The sequence below is a fragment of the Salmo salar genome, chromosome ssa16, assembly GCF_905237065.1.
Source record: "Salmo salar chromosome ssa16, Ssal_v3.1, whole genome shotgun sequence".
NCBI classification, from domain to species: Eukaryota; Metazoa; Chordata; class Actinopteri; order Salmoniformes; family Salmonidae; genus Salmo; species Salmo salar.
In genome coordinates, this window is record NC_059457.1 from 48,729,063 (window position 1) to 48,746,287 (window position 17,225).

At 42.7% G+C, this 17,225-nt stretch overlaps 2 protein-coding genes across 2 annotated transcripts; both read left to right on the forward strand.

Moving 5' to 3' along the window:
* Positions 1–309: 309 nt before the first annotated feature.
* LOC106574088 (leucine-rich repeat-containing protein 15-like) lies at positions 310–11,406 on the forward strand. Its single transcript, XM_014149633.2, has 2 exons — positions 310–567; positions 7,327–11,406. The coding sequence occupies exon 2, from the start codon at positions 7,332–7,334 to the stop codon at positions 9,045–9,047; it is 1,716 nt and encodes a 571-aa protein (XP_014005108.1). The 5' UTR covers positions 310–567; positions 7,327–7,331; the 3' UTR covers positions 9,048–11,406.
* A 1,658-nt stretch (positions 11,407–13,064) lies between these two features.
* LOC106574087 (carboxypeptidase N subunit 2) lies at positions 13,065–16,588 on the forward strand. Its single transcript, XM_014149632.2, has 2 exons — positions 13,065–13,201; positions 13,477–16,588. The coding sequence occupies exon 2, from the start codon at positions 13,482–13,484 to the stop codon at positions 16,041–16,043; it is 2,562 nt and encodes an 853-aa protein (XP_014005107.2). The 5' UTR covers positions 13,065–13,201; positions 13,477–13,481; the 3' UTR covers positions 16,044–16,588.
* The last annotated feature ends 637 nt before the right edge of the window (positions 16,589–17,225 follow it).

Below are 17,225 nucleotides of genomic sequence, written 5' to 3' on the forward strand. Positions count from 1 at the left end.
CCGCCCCTCTTATGTGGGGAACATGATCAGGCTTTTGGTCATCAGTAAATTGGGCAGCCCCTCCTACCCATCCCGAAAGCTCAATGTCAGTGTCTAACACACATACAAACTTATGCTCGTGCAGACACACAACAATAAAGTCCCATACACACACACATCCCGCCTCCCTACATTCTTAACAGTCCTGAATTATACAGTATATACATTCATATTGCATGCAAATAATCCCAAGCACACACTCACACAAATACAAACCCAGCCCTTTTACAGAAAGGGTGGGGCTTTCCCCTCCACCACACTTCCCAAAAATGTGTGAGAGAGAGTATGACAGAGAGAGAGCACAGGGCGTTGCAAGCAAGGGGGGAAATATTGATGAGGATGATGGACCTGATGACGAAGAGTAGAACAATGTGATGATGTGTGGTTCTGGACGAGACTGGAATCTCTAATTAAATCATATCAGACAGTCTGAAGAGAAGAGGCATAGTGACGAGAGAGGATAAAAGCTAACAGACGGCCCCCACCAAGTCATTTCCCAGTTCACTCCACTGCCAAGTACTGTACAAGGTAAGCTCTTCTTTACCACGAAGACTGCAGCATCTTGTTTTACAATAGTTAGCAGGACACTACTTAATAATCGTCAAGTGTTTTCTAAACTTTATTGTGAAGTAATTGTCCAAGCAAAACCAAAGCTATCATTGTGATTATAAAGTAGACGACTGTTTAAGTGTGGTTTTCTGTAACCATCAATAAATCATTGGGCTGCGACCCTACTTGAATAACTTCAAATGGGTTCCCGGGTGGCGCAGCGGTCTAAGGCACTGCATCTCAGTGCAAGAGGTGTCACTACAGTCCCAGTTTCGTATCCAGGCTGTATCACATCCGGCCGTGATTGGGAGTCTCATAGGGCGGCGCACAATTGGCCCAGCGTTGTCTGGGGTAGGCCGTCATTGTAAACAACAAACTTGCCTAGTTGAATAAAAAAGGTACTATTTTGGGGTCTTACTGTTTGCAAATGATGTGGGAATCTGAATAGAAATTTGTATTTGAAGAGAACTGAAACTCCACTTTCAGCCCATAACAGATTTTTTCAGGAACTTTTGAAAATAAATCATAATTCATGTCACTTTCTATTACCTTTGTGATATTGTTAGTCTGTGTAACTTTCCACATATTCTCACCCTCCTGTTTGCTGGAAGGATCTTTTGTGAAAGGGAAATTGCTGATAATTCAGTCCTGGGAAATCGGGGGAAAAAAATCTTAGCAATTAATGGTGAACTGGAAATGTTTTAGCCATTATACTGTAGAAAGTTCCAGCCCATTCCAGACTGTGGTTTGGTGAAACTGGGACAGATTATATCAAAGAGGAGTCATGGTTTTAAATGTCAGAGCTCTTTCAAATAGGGACCTTAAGAATTGAATATTGCTGAGGAGTCAGAAGAGGCATACAAAATAGACACCGTTTTCAGATTATTCTGTGTGTAATGCTTGGGCGTAGTGGAGGAGGAATCAGACGCAGGAAGCAGCGATACGGGTGATGGCTATTTAATGCACGACACAGCAAAACACCAGCCACCACAAATAGCGAACAGAGCGCACACAAAAATCAAAGTGCCCCAAACACAGGGGACAAAACACAGTGAGCGCAAAACCACGCACTAGCGCTAAATACATACAGCGCGTAAACAAAGCAACCAAAAGAGAAACAATCCCGCAGAAAGAGCAGAATGCCATCTGCTGGCCAATGGTGCTGTTAAATCATGTCTGTCATGTCTTCCCTCCCAACACTTTAAGGGGAACTGCGATAGGATAATGTTCAACTACAGTTTCTTCAGATGAAACATCTGCCTCAGAGTCAGAGATAAAGCCAGGGAACGATTTTGCCATTATACCGCTGCTATAGTCAATACTGACCAAGGGCCTTCCCTGTAGCTCAGTTGGTAGAGCATGGTGTTTGCAACACCAGGGTTGTGGGTTCGATTCCCACGGGGGGCCAGCACAGAAAAAAAAAAATCTATGAAATGTATGCATTCACTACTGTAAGTCGCTCTGGATAAGAGCGTCTGCTAAATGACTAAAATGTAAAAAATGTAAAAATGTTGTCATTATGTCTCATGGGGAGCAGCATGTTACATACACACCCACACAGTTTGCTATGTTTTGATGAGGACAAAAGTTATCAAAATCTAGTTGCAGTCATATGATATGACACCGATATTTTGATAATAAACTATAACTATGTTATTATAACTCTAAGCAAATAGGCTACATACTAACTGAACTGAAAATGTATTCAAATGGGTAACATCTGGGGAAACACCAGGAACGATTTTATGTTCTTTATTTAAAAATAATAATACATGGCCTGAATAAAAACAATTCCTCTGTGGCTGTGTTCAATGGAAGGACAAACACGCTGCCTTGGAAATACATTTCCTCGGAAAGACTCTGTTTGCATCTTAATAAGGATCCGCCCCTTTTTTTAAATTTTCGCCTAAAATGACATACCCAAATCTAACTGCCTGTAGCTCAGGACCCGAAGCAAGGATATGCATATTCTTGATACCATTTGAAAGGAAACACTTTGAAGTTTGTGGCAATGTGAAATGAATGTAGGAGAATATAACACATTAGATCTGGTAAAAGATAATACAAAGAAAAAAAGATGCATTTTTTTGTATTTTTTTGTACCATCTTCTTTGAAATGCAAGAGAAAGGCCATAATGTATTATTCCAGCCCAGACGCTATTTAGATTTTGCCCCACTAGATGGCAGCAGTGTATGTGCAAAGTTTTCAACTGATCCGATGAACCATTGCATCCAATGAACCATTGCATTTCTGTTCAACTGTCCAAATGTGCCTAATTGGTTTATTAATAACTTTTCAAGTTCATAACGGTGCACTCTCCTCAAACAATAGCATGGTATTATTTCACTTTAATAGCTACTGTAAATTGGATTAACAAGAGTTTAAGCTTTCTGCCAATATCAGATATATCTATGTCCTGGGAAATGTTCTTGTTACTTACAACCTCATGCTAATCGCATTAGCCAACATTAGCTCAACTGTCCTGTGGGGAACCCACCAATCCTGTAGAGGTTTTAATACGTCCTAGCCACTCAGAAAATAGCATTCTGCTGCCATTTGACTTTAATAACAAACCAGGGTCCTTATGGAGAGAGCCCAAAACCAAAAGGACCATAATATTGGTAGAACTTTTCCACTGGGCACACACTGGTTGAATCAACGTTGTTTCTATGTAATTGCTAAGAAATGACGTTGAACCAACGTGGAATAAACGTTGAATTGTCTGTGCCCAGTGGGTTGTAAAAGCTGCCTCCTCTGTCATTATAAACAATTTTAACAGTCCACAGCCCCAGACAGCTGCAGTCAACCAGTCTACTATGGCTTTGGCGTGGCCATCCTCCAACTACAGCACTTGGTGGTGAACTAAGCCACACTTAAATGTTTTATATTTTATGTTGAATTTTGCACTTCTTTTACTGGTACTTTGCAACTTTTCACCTTTCGTTCAATTACTAACATGTTAGTAGTGCACTTATTTTTGACGTTTTTCCTAACAACATTTGAGGTGGTTTAATTTTCCTTACTTGAAGCACTTACTCGAGCGACGGGACAGTAGTGGAGAGGGTGGAAAGTTTAATGTTTTAAGTTCCTCGGCATACACATCACGGACAAACTGAAATGGTCCACCCACACAGACAGCGTTGTGAAGAAGGCACAACAGTGCCTCTTCAACCTCAGGAGGCTGAAGAAATTTGGCTTGTCACCAAAAACACTCACAAACTTTTACAGATGCACAATCGAGAGCATCCTGTCGGGCTGTGTCACCGCCTGGTACGGCAGCTGCTCCGCCCATAACCGTAAGGCTCTCCAGAGGGTAGTGAGGTCTGCACAACACATCACCGAGTGCAAACTACCTGCCCTCCAGGACACCTACACCACCCGATGTCACAGGAAGGCCAAAACGATCATCAAGGACAACAGCCACCCGAGCCACTGCCTGTTCACCCCGCTAACATCCAGAAGGCGAGGTTAGTACAGGTGCATCAAAGCGGGGACCGAGAGACTGAAAAACAGCTTCTATCTCAAGGCCATCAGACTGTTAAACAGCCATCACTAACATTGAGTGGCTGCTGCCAACATACTGACTCAACTCTATCCACTTTAATAATGGAAACATTTATGTAATCAGTTTATCACTAGCCACTTTATATAATGCTTACATACCCTACATTACTCATCTCATATGTTTATACTGTACGCTATACCATCTACTGCATCTTGCCATCTTGATGTAATTAAATGTATCACTAGCCACTTTAAACAATGCCACTTTATATAATGTTTACATACCCTACATTACTCATCTCATATGTATATACTGTACTCTATACCATCTACTGCATCTTGCAATCTTGATGTAATGTATCACTAGCCACTTTAAACAATGCCGCTTAATGTTTTCATACCCTACATTACTCATCTCATATGTATATACTGTACTCTATACCATCTACTGCATCTTGCCTATGCCGTTCGGCCATCACTCATTCATATATTTTTATGTACATATTCGTATTCATTCCTTTACACTTGTGAGTATACGGTAGTTGTTGTGAAATTGTTAGGTTATATTACTTGTTAGATATTACTGCATGGTCGGAACTAGAAGCACAAGCATTTCGCTACACTCGCATTGACATCTGCTAACCATGTGTATGTGACAAATACATTTGATTTGATTTGATTTTGATTTTGATTTGGTCTGCTAACTAGGGTTGCAAAGCTACCGGTGATTTATCAAAGTTACCGGAATCTTCTGTAATTTTGGTAATTAACAGGCAATTTATGGTAATTTAGCTAATTTATACTTGAATAACTTTTAAAAAATGTATTCGTACATACTATTCATTTTTTTTTATATCTGTGTCCATATTATCCATGAGTTTCTAGTGGATAGACCATATGGTTTAGAGAAAATAGCCTGAAAAGTGAACATCTAATCAACAATGGCATTATTTTCAATGAACTCTACAACTCTTCCAACTGTTGTCTTTTTTCACAACTGCCGCCAGTTTGGCTGCAAAACATTAACAACAAAGACATATTGACATAGTAAAATATATCAAATAATATGGAAAGGATATTTCATGCTGAAAACTTCCTATTAAATACCAACCACATAGATCAACACAACATAATCCCTTTTTCCCTGGAAACAACAGCCATTGTGGATCCAATCAAAGATAGAGAAACATGAAAACCAAAACATCCCATTCTTATGTAGTCTATCTCACACAGTTTCTTGTAAACTATGAATGCATGGTTGTACTTTTGGTTTACCCTCGTTTGAATAGAAAGGTGTGATACTTATATCAGGTGAACAGTCCCATTCTGTCCAACGATGAAGTACTATTAAATGGGGACTAAGCAGTTGAAACAATAACAAAGCGCATCCCCTCCCCTCCCCTGTTTGGATAAAAAGCTGAGGAGAGGGGCTGGAGAAATTTAACCACTCTCAAATTCATGGACAGATGCAAGGATTGACCATCTATGATATCAACATTATAGTTTTATTCATTTTTTGAGGCTATTATTTGTTTACATTTACTTTGTTTACAAACATTGGAGTAAAACAAGCTTATATTTTGTGACACAGTTGATCTAAGCCCATGAGGCATTTCTAAGTTATATTCTTCAAGAATCAATGGTTACATACAATATATATACAAAAGTATGTGAACACCCCTTCACATCAGTGGATTTGGCTATTTCAGACACACCCGTTGCTTGTAGGTGTATAAAATCGAGCACACAGCCATGCAATCTCGATAGACAGACATTGGCAGTAAAATGGCCTTACTGAAGAGCTCAGTGACTTTCAATGTGACACCATCATATGATGTCACCTTTTCAACAAGTTAATTTGTCAAATGTCTGCCCTTCTAGAGCTTCCCTGGTCAACTGTAAGTGCTGTTGTTGTGAAGTGGAAACGTCTAGGAGCAACAACAGCTCAGCTGGGAAGTGTGTAAGCCACACAAGCTCACAGAATGGGACCGCCGAGTGCTGAAGCGCGTGGCGAGTAATAATTGTCTGTCCTCGGTTGCAACACACACCGAGTTCCGAACTGCCTCTGTAAGCAAGGTCAGCACAAGAACTGTTCTTCAGGAGTTTCATGAAATCGGTTTCCATGGCCGAGCAGCAGCACACAAGCCTAAGATCACAATGTGCAATGCCAACCGTTGGTTGGAGAGGTGTAAAGCTCGCCGCCATTGGACTCTGGAAGAGGTGGAACCACGTTCTCTGGAGTGATGAATCGTGCTTCACCATCTGCTAGTCCGACGGACGAATCTGGGTTTGGTGGATGCCAGGAGAACGCAGCCTACCCCAATGCATAGTGCCAACTGTAAAGTTTGGTGGAGGAGGAATAAAGGTCTGGGGCTGTTTGTCATGGAATGGGCTAGACCCCTTAGTTCCAGTGAGGGAAAATCTTAACACTACAATATACAATGACATTCTAGATGATTATGTGCCACCAACTTTGTGGGAACAGTTTGGGGAAGGCCCTTTCTTATTTCAGCAGGACAATTCCCCCGTGCACAAAGTGAGGTCCATACAGAAATGGTCTGTCGAGATTGATGTGGAAGAACTTGACTGGCCTGCACAGAGCCCTGCCCTCAACCCCATCGAACACCTTTTGGATGAATTGGAACGCTGACTGCGAGCCACGCCTAATCGCCCAACATCAATGCCCGACCTCACTAATGGTATTGTGGCTGAATGGAAGCAAGTCCCTGCAGCAATGTTCCAACATCTAGTGGAAAGCCTTCCCAGAACAGTGGAGGCTGTTATAGCAGCAAGGGGGGAACCAACCCCATATTAACGCCCATGATTTTGGAATGAGATGTTCGATGAGCAGATGTCCACATAGTTTTGGTTATGTAGTGTATCATTAATTGATAAGTACAAAAAATGGATATAGCAACTGCCGATTGGCCCTAAGTCAACAGAGATTTAAGATTCCAGTACTAGACAATAGGCTGGTCTCTTTGGCCTGCACCTTCCCATGGTCTTATATCCACATAAAACCAATTTTACAAAACATTATTTCAAGAAATTATGATGTAGCTTTATTTGTCTGACGCATTTTTCACTTCACTCATTTTATTTATTACATCTTATTTTACTTTGTGGATTTTTTTTTTAGTGTCACGTGCAAACACATACTGCTTTATAAACTTGACAATTTGCTTGTGTGTGCATGACATCAAACAAAGCTAACCCCTCTTCCTCTTTTCTAGCATCAATGGACCTGTCAATCATCCTCCACACCTTTCTCCTCCTCTTTTCCATCAGTGGAGTTCTTGGAGTGTGCCCAGATGGATGCCAGTGCAGAGACAGCAAAATCCTCTGTCAAGGCAGGTCAATCACAGAGTTCCCGTCCTCAGTGCCTGGCTCTACCACCAACTTCTACATCTCCAACACCAACATTACCACTCTCAAACCCCATGACTTGGCTGCTTTTGCCGAGGCCCTTGGCATCTTTGTGGTCAAAGACACTGGGATCAGAGAGGTGTTCCCTGGCACCTTTGACCTCAGTCATAACCTGGGTGCCCTGGGCTTCACCGGCACTGAGCTGAAAGACCTGCCTGAGGCCCTGTTTCTAAATCTGGTGAAGCTGGAATCTCTGACTCTGAGCGGCAACAAGTTCCTGGTGCTCCGCCCTGCCTGGCTCAACTCCCTCACTGCTCTTAGGAACCTGGACATAGGCAAGAACCTCATCACGTCTGTACCTGAGGAGGCCTTTCGCTCCGTCACTGAGCTGCAGCATCTCTCCCTAGCCAGGAATAACATCAGTCAGTTCTCAAGGGACACCTTCAGGGGCCTGAGAAATCTCAAATCCCTGCGTCTGAACCGAAACGCTCTCAAGGAGATCCCTGCTGGAGCGTTGGATGACCTGGTGAGCCTGGAGGAGATTTCTCTGCAGGATAACGACATCACTCATCTCCCCGCTAACCTGTTCTCCCAGCTGCAGAGCCTGCAGAAGCTTTATCTCTCCAGCAACCGGCTGACTTCCCTCCCACAGGGGATTTTCCTCAACCTCCCAAACTTGGCCCAGATCTCCCTGTATGAGAATGAGCTCCAGAGTCTGTCCCCAGGGGTTTTTGGGCCCATGGCCCTGAAGGAGCTGTGGCTGTATGACAACCGGCTGACACGCCTGGAGGACAAAACCTTCAGCAACCTGACCCAGCTACGTCTGCTGGTGCTGAGCCGGAACCAGATCAGCTCTGTGTCCCCCAGGGCCTTCAGTGGGCTGGCCGAGCTGGGGGAAGTTTCCCTGCACACCAACTTCCTCACCAGCCTGCAGGAAGGGACCTTCCAGGGGCTGCCCAAGCTGGTCAACATCTCCCTCAAGCACAACTACATCAGATCCCTCCCCGCAGGGCTTCTCCAGGGCCAGTCCCAACTTGGCCAGCTGGTCCTCCACAACAACTCCCTACCCAACCTGCCCTCACAGCTCCTCAGCACCCTAACGGTGGCCAAGGAGGTGCTGCTGGCTGACAACCCCTGGAGGTGCGACCAAGACATTGTGCCACTGCGAGACTGGCTAACACGGCACCCCACCAAGACCAACCTCAGTGCTGTGGTGTGCCTCACGCCCTCTGCCCTGAGCGGTTACAGCATAGCAAACCTGACCAACGACGAGCTGATGCAGGATACTACGACAGCCGTCCCTGATATCGCCCCCACAGAGAAGAGGAGGAAACCCCACACCCCCCCTCCCAAGACAAGCACCCCCTCTCCTGCTGCAGAGGCCACACCCACCCAGGAGCAGGGGGAGGACACCGGCAGTGGACGGGGGAACGGAGAGGGCGTGTCCAGGAACACGCAGATCATTATTACCGCGGTGGTCTGCACCGCCGTCATCACCAGTCTCATCGTCTGCTGCGTCTGTTGGAGGAGGAACAAGAGAGGCAGCCGCAATCTTGGCCGCAGGAACAAAAACAACTCAGTCATCTAGACTGGCCCAGAGGCCTGAGAACCACATAGGAGGTGTACTGTACAGTAATGCTGAACATGCCAGAGCAAACAACCTTCTGATGTGGTTTTTCCCAAACATGTAAGCACAGGAACCCATCATGTCTCTATTAAGAACCCATGACCAAGGACAGACGAGCTTGGCCCTGACTTTTGGGAAACTCCACTCTGATGGAATAAGTGGCTCTGATTGGGATTCCATAATATGATTGCTAAGTCCCTCTTGAAGCTCTTTAGCAAGCTTGCTGTGGTCTGATGTTTTGCACAATTTTTTTTTTTGATATCATAAACTGTAACAATAATCACAAAATGGCATGGATGGTATGCACAAAATGCCATGCATGTTTTTCTTCTCAATACTGGACAAATACTTCATACTGAACAAATCTAATGCTCAACATATATCTAATCACATAGCTGTTGATTTTCAAGTAAAGCTTTCTTTCTATGATTTACTAACTGAAATTAGGCTTGTTATTGTGTAATTTTTATATCAAGACTTATTGCAGTAATTCATAGATATACAGTGCATTCGGAAAGTATTCAGACCCCTTCCCTTTTTCCACATTTTGTTACGTTACAGCCTTATTCTAAAATGGATTAAATTGTTTAGTTTTTTTCTCATCAATCTACACACAATACCCTATAATGACAAAGCAAAAACAGGTTTTTAGAAAATGTCTTAAATATCACAATGTAAGTAGCTCTCCGAATGCACTGTAGGCTGGTTTCATCTCATAGCAAGTGGTTCTGCTTCACACACACAAATCAAGTAAAATGACTGACTGTATTATTTAATAAATACACTACATATTAGTGATATTCTGAAATGCTTAAGAGACAAGGGTTCATTGTGTGGCACAGTGTGTTAAAAATTAAATTTTAACAACAACAATGTGTTCAATTGATGTGAGGGCATTCAACTTCTCTTCATCAGTATTTGATCAAGTTGCACATCACAAACATCTTCAGGAAAACTGAAGCCTGGCTATTGGAGTGAGAAGTCAACACACTAATCAAATTTGGATTGCATTCTGAGTAGGCTACAACAGAGATTCATGATCAGATGGGTTTATGCCAGGTTTCATGATGCGGTTGGCTGGGGTTCACATTAAGAGCTCTGCAATGACCTTGGCACCCAGTGGTTGTGCGTAGGCGAGATTCTGACTTTATCCTTGTACATTCCATGTGTCTAATGCTCGCTGATGGTATTTAGCGGCGGAATGTAAAACTTATCTCAACTGTATATTGCAGTGGGTCACAAATCAACCAATGGTTTTACATTTCATTAGAGTAGACTATAAAACACTCCCATCTAGTAGACACATAATAAGTCATATTTGATTTGTCAAGCTCAACAAAATTTCACAAATCATAAAATTCAGAGGCTAAAGCAAGGTTAGTTGACTAGCTAACTAGGCTAAAATAGTAGGCCTAAATAGTATTAGGCTAGTTATTTGTCACACAGCTACTGTACCTAGAAAATAAACACATTACAATGAGAAAACACACATTAACCTAGACAATAGCTATACTATCAGGAAAAACGGAGTATTAGCTGACTAGCTAGTCAGACAGACCAAATGTAGCTAGCTAGCTGGGTAGCTGAACAGAAAAAAAGTCTGTGAGTGACGGGAATGTGGTATAGGTTTGTCTTTATCACCAGATACAAATAAATATTTGGTATCTCCAGCTGGCAATGAACGAATGAGAGTTTACAAAAACAAATGAATGAATGAGAGTTTACAAAAACAATGGTAAGGTATAATTATGAATGTCTAATTACAGGTTACCTTAAATTAATTCTAGCATTCGAACAGGATTCATCAGTTATTTTGAAGAGAAATTGTCTTCAAGAAGCCAATGCTGTCAAAAATGACATGGCCAGTAATATACCTACCCAGGCTACATGAAATTGCTCATAAAGAATAGGCCTTAATCACTTGTGTTCATTATGGAAAAAGATAGTAGGCCTTGTACCGATCATTTCATTTCTGACAGCATTGGCCTATTGAAGACAATTTCTCTTCAAAATAACCGATGAATTGAACAATAACATTATTATATGGTACATAAGTCACAATACATTTGAATATTGAATAGAATATTGTGATGACCCTCCCACTCTGTCTGCTGTATTCTCTCTCTTTGTTCTTGTTTCCTTATTAGGATGCCGGTGGGCGGAGTTGGGAGGGTCGTCAGCTACATGGGAAACACCTGGGACCGGGTGTGTCCCAGGATAAATACACCACTTCCCCATTCATGGGGGAGACTCTCTCCATGCAGACACTATGGTTTATTTGTATATAGGTTACTTTAGTTAATAAATATATATTTTGTTATTCCTTGTCTCCACGTTGTCTCCCTTTTGTTACGAACGTTGAGCCGGTTCGTGACAATATAGTGATTCACATCGTAAAATGTATAATGTATTAGCAGCAATATATTACAATACATTCCCGTTGCATAAGCATCAATCCCTCTCCTCTGGGGAAAACTGTGACACTGCCTGTTTGACACAGGGCCAGCATTATGGGCGGGCCAGGCCACTCTAAGGCCCTCCCATAATGCTGGTCCTGTGTCAAATGGTGGCCCTGTGTCAAACATGCAGTGTCACAGTGTCTACCATACCTCCTGGCCCAGTCAAATAAAATATTGGGACGGACAATATTTGACCGAGAAGCACGCCGACAAAAAGTCGCTTCAATTTCAGATAAAGCATCCGAGCGAATGAAACAGCACCTCACTGTCTCAATATGTGTAGCCCATGTATGTGATGCTGTCTGGACAGGGAAACAGCGCCCCTCTGTCTCAATATGTGTCGCCCATGTATCTGATGCTGTCTGGACAGTCATTATGTAAACATAATGACTGGTTGTGTTCATGCCACATTAACACATAACAGTTTGTGTGTGTGTGTGGGGGGGGGTCTACTAAGCCATATGGAATTGTATTAAGAAGGTCATACCAAGGATAAAACATTTTTTATCATGATTTTAAATTGTGTGACCCCTTGGAGTATCAAAAAAATATACAGTACCAGTCAAAGGTTTGGACACACCTACTCATTCAAGGGTTTTTCTTTATTTTTACTGTTTTCTACATTGTAGAATAATAGTGAAGACATCAAAACTATGAAATGACACTTATGGAATCATGTAGTAACCAAAACAGTGTTAAACAAATCCAAATATATTTTAGATTTTAGATTCTTCAAAGTAAACACCCTTTGGCTTGATGACTGCTTTGAACACTCTTGGCATTCTCTCAACCATTGGCTCAAATGCATTAAGAAGGAAAGAAATTCTGCAAATTAACTTTTAACAAAGGCACACCTGTTAATTGAAATGATTTCCAGGTGACTACCTCATGAAGCTGTTTGAGAGAATGGCAAGAGTGTGCAAAGCTGTCAAGGCAAAGGATGGCTACTTTGAAGAATGTCATATATCAATTATGTTTTTATTTGTTTAACACTTTTTTTGGTTGCTCTTCTACCTACCATTTTATGAACCTGCTAGTTTATGAATACGTCAATTCATTATTATTCATTCTCTGAACCAATCTGCTTAAAGAGGAATGATTTCCCCTGCTGCATGTGATGTGTGTCTGTGACTTCTGTAGCAGTACCATTAGATCAGACCAGTGACCTTTGACTCAGTGCCACTGTATCCTGTATCTCATAGTGTGTTCTGGAACTCACTGAATCACTTCAACATTTCAACTGAACTTTAACATGACAAAACAAAAACCACAGCTACTCTAATTGAATCTATATGGACACTGGCGTGTGTGTGTGATGATTAGAAACTAGGAAGAATATAGAATAAAGTACTAGAGGACACAAATTGTGCACTAGCCCAAAACCATAAAACCAGTGCCATTTAGCTTCATCATTTTACTATAGCCCCTCCCCCCCAAAGTGTGTTCTATGGGCTCACGCCTCTGTTCCTTCTTATCTCTGAAAGCAGAGGGTTCTCTATTCACGCCCCATGATAGCACACTAGAAGCATGCTGTGGGACTTAGATAAGCTGATTAACAGGAGTAAACTATAAAATGGTGTGTTTGCCTGACTCTCTCTATAACTGTCTTAATCGCCTCTGTCGGTTATAAGCTTCAAGACGAGAGGAAATCATCAGGTATGGCTGTTTCCTTTTGTGTCAGACGTCACTTAGCATTACATGTATTAGTTGACTAGCATGTACAGTATACTGTCACTGCTCTGCTTAGCATTTACCGTTTTGCTGCAGGTATCACTTCAGGGCTTCATAGGCTATCTTGAATAATGCAGCATGTAAGCTTTCTGTTAACTTTCAAACTATTCTCCTTGAATCAGTAATACAAAGGTGAATATATAAAGTTAATTGCAATATCAAAACAAAATCTTTCCATGAAAAGTTGTATATATTTTCAGGAAAAATGACTAGAGGACACACCTTCATCTGTCTTCTGCCTTTACTGATTGGGTGTTCATCTCAGTCCTGTGAGAAGGAGACCGACTGCCCCAAAGAAAACCAGTATGTTTTCGGCAAGGAAGTGTCACAGATCCCAGTAAGTCTGAAAGCAGGTGTCACAGAGGTCTTCTTTGTGGAAAGTAACATCACTGTCATCCCAAAGGGGGCCTTCGCCACCAACCCGAGTCTGGAAAAGATAGAGTTCATCACCACCCCCACCGTGTCCATAGAGAACGGTGCTTTCGAGGGATTGGTCAAACTCAAGCATATTGAGATCTCCAGTACCCCACTAACATCCTTGTCTGTAGACGTCTTCCAAGACCTGCACAACCTGGAAGAACTTCTGCTGAAACTCAACAAGATCCGTAGTCTGGAGAAAGGATTGTTTGATGGCCTTAAGAAACTGAGAGAACTCCAGTTACACATAAACGAGATTGACACCATCGAGGAGGGGACATTTGATGACATAGAAAACCTTCGGATCCTCCATCTGGCCAAAAACAACCTCAGTTCTGTGTCCTCCGCCCTGTTCTCAAAGCTGCACAAACTGGAGGTACTGAGGCTCTATGGGAACCAACTTACCGCCATTCCTGACGATATGTTAGAACATTTATCCAATTTAAAGGAGATCGCTCTGTATAGTAACAAAATCACTTCAATATCAGCTCATTTGTTCCCACACAAAGACAAATTAAACAAGATACTTTTGGACAATAACATGTTGACTGAATTGCCTTCAGAGATATTTGTGGGCCTTCCTCTGCTTAAAACATTGACACTAAATGGAAATAAACTTGCAAGTCTACCTCCTGTCCTCTTTGGAGAGATGCCCAAACTGACTGAGTTGAGTCTCAGTCGAAACAGTCTTACCAGTCTTCCTCAGGGAGTATTTAGTCCTCTTAAGAAACTCAAGAAGTTGGATCTGTCTAACAACCAATTGTTCGCCGTATCTGAAGAGTCTTTTGAGGGCCTTGAGAAGCTAACAGAACTCAATCTTCAATACAACCAGATCAAATCATTGAAAGCAAACACCTTTGAAAAGCTGACATCACTAACCACCCTTAGACTGGCTCACAATAGCCTGGGGACTCTTCCAGAGGATATATTTGACCCCCTACCAAAACTCAGCAAAGTCTATTTAAACAACAACACTTGGCATTGTGACTGCAGGATGGTCCCCCTCTTCAATTGGATGAAGGCAAACCCTGGCAAGATCAAGTCTATGTCTCCTGAGATCTGTAACCAGCCGGAGGATTTAAAAGGACAAGAAATCATGTCTCTCAAAGAGGACCAGCTCATATGTCCTGTATCTCCTCTGACCACCATCCCTTCACTCACCACAACCACCACAATGACCACAGCAACCACGACAGCCAAAACAACCACACCACTTGTAACCACCATGACCACTACTACAGTCACAACTACATTGACAACCCCTCAGCCACCTACAACCGCCCAGCCTACTACAACTACTTTGCCAACCACAATGGCCACAACAACTGAAGCCACCACCCCAACTACAACCACCATTGTGACCACCTCACTAATAACCACAAGTCTGATTCCCACCACCGGAAGGACAACCACAGCACTGACCACAACCACATTACCCACAACCGCAAAAATCAACACTTTAGCTCCTACCACAACCACCACCTTAGCCCCTACCACAACCACCTACTTATCCCCTACCACAACCACCACCTTAGCCCCTACCACAACCACCAACTTAGCCCCTACCACAACCACCAACTTAGCCCCTACCACAACCACCAACTTAGCCCCTACCACAACCACCACCTTAGCCCCTACCACAACCACCACCTTAACTCCTACCACAACCACCACCTTAGCCCCTACCACAACCACCACCTTAGCCCCTACCACAACCACCACCTTATCTCCTACCACAACCACCACCTTAGCCCCTACCACAACCACCACCTTAGCTCCTACCACAACCACCACTTTAGCTCCTACCACAACCACCAACTTATCCCCTACCACAACCACCACCTTAGCCCCTACCACAACCACCACCTTAGCCCCTACCACAACCACCAACTTATCCCCTACCACAACCACCACTTTAGATCCTACCACAACCACCTTAGCCACAACCACAACCACTGTCTCAACCCCAATACCCACCACCACACTTTTTACCACTATCCCAACAACCACCATCACAAGAACCACCCTGAGAGATTCAACACAGCCACTGACCAAGCCAAGGATCTTCAGCTGTCCCAACATAGCACCTTCTCATCGCCCGTCCCCCTCCTACTACACCCGCCAGGCCTGGAGCAAGGCCTCGCAGTGCAGGGCCCAGATGATATCCTACACAGCCATGCTGGTGGTGGAGATAGGCTGCACCCTGGTGCTGGCTAAGTTCACCCTGTCTCTGTACAGCTTGCTCCAGCGCAGGGAGAGGCCGTACACACGGGTCAACCTGACTCACTTTTCCTACAGGAAGGAGATCACGCTGAGGCCAGTCAAGGTGACAGAGACTGTGGGTCTGTGATCAGAGGGGGGGGGGGGCAGATGGTCCAGCTCCATCCTCAGACAATTGATTTCATTTTTGGTGAAATTCTCATTTCTGGATAAGGCTTTAAATACGGGATAAAAAAAAACTGCTATGTCACATGATTGCGCAATACAAAGGGCCCTAGTGATGGGGTAAGGTGAAAGAAAATAGGGAATGTTAGTCATCTTTTCTGAAAATTAAATGAACACAAACATATCAATCAATCAAATGTATTCATGAATCCCTTTTTACATCAGCCGATGTTTTGGGGTGCAACAGCCCAGGAGTAGTCTAATACAGTAACACGTTATGTAAGTCATAAAGATATTTTCTGTGCTGGTGTAATTATTGCTCATAGTGAACAGGCCTACTTAGTTCATACTCATCTAATAGTTGAATGCCAATACAATATCTACTGTACACTGAGTATACCAAATATTAGGAATACCTTCCTGATATTGAGTTGCGCAGAAAGCTCTCTCTGCATTGTCTACTGATGTAAAAAAATATATACAAACAAAATAAACTCTTAAAAAAAGAGACCTGTCTTTAAACAAGCCTGTGTGTCCATGTATGCTGATGATTCAACCACAGCTAATGAAGTCACTGAAACCCTTAACAAAGAGTTGCAGTCTGGTCCTGAACATCTAAAACTAAGAGCGTTGTATTTGGTACAAATCATTTCTAGACCTCAGCTGAATCTGGTAATGAATGGTGTGGCTGTTGAACAAGTTGAGGAGACTACATTTCTTGGTGTTACCTGAGATTGTAAACTGTCAAAACATGTATATTCAATAGTTGTAAAGATGGGGAGAGGTACGTCTGTAATAAAGATAAAAGCGCTGCTTTTTTTTGACACAGTCCACAAAGCAAGTGCTGCAGGCTCTAGTTTTATCTTATCTTGATTATTGTCCAGTCATATGGTCAAGTGCTGCCAAGAAATACCTAGTTAAGCTGCAGCTGGCCCAGAACAGAGCAGCATGTCTTGCTCTTCATTGTAATCATAGGGCTAATATTAATACAAATATGAATATTAATACTATGAATAATAATATTAATACAGTCTCTCTTGGCTAAGAGTTGAGGAAAGACTGACCGCGTCACTTCTTGTTTTTACAAGAAAATGTGTTGGAAATTCCAAATTGTTTACACACAACACTGACACACACACTTACCCCA

Bases quoted from the DNA above. Each gene is read 5' to 3' on its own strand.
- LOC106574088 (XM_014149633.2), top strand. From the start codon at position 7,332: ATGGACCTGTCAATCATCCTCCACACCTTTCTCCTCCTCTTTTCCATC.
- LOC106574087 (XM_014149632.2), top strand. From the start codon at position 13,482: ATGACTAGAGGACACACCTTCATCTGTCTTCTGCCTTTACTGATTGGG.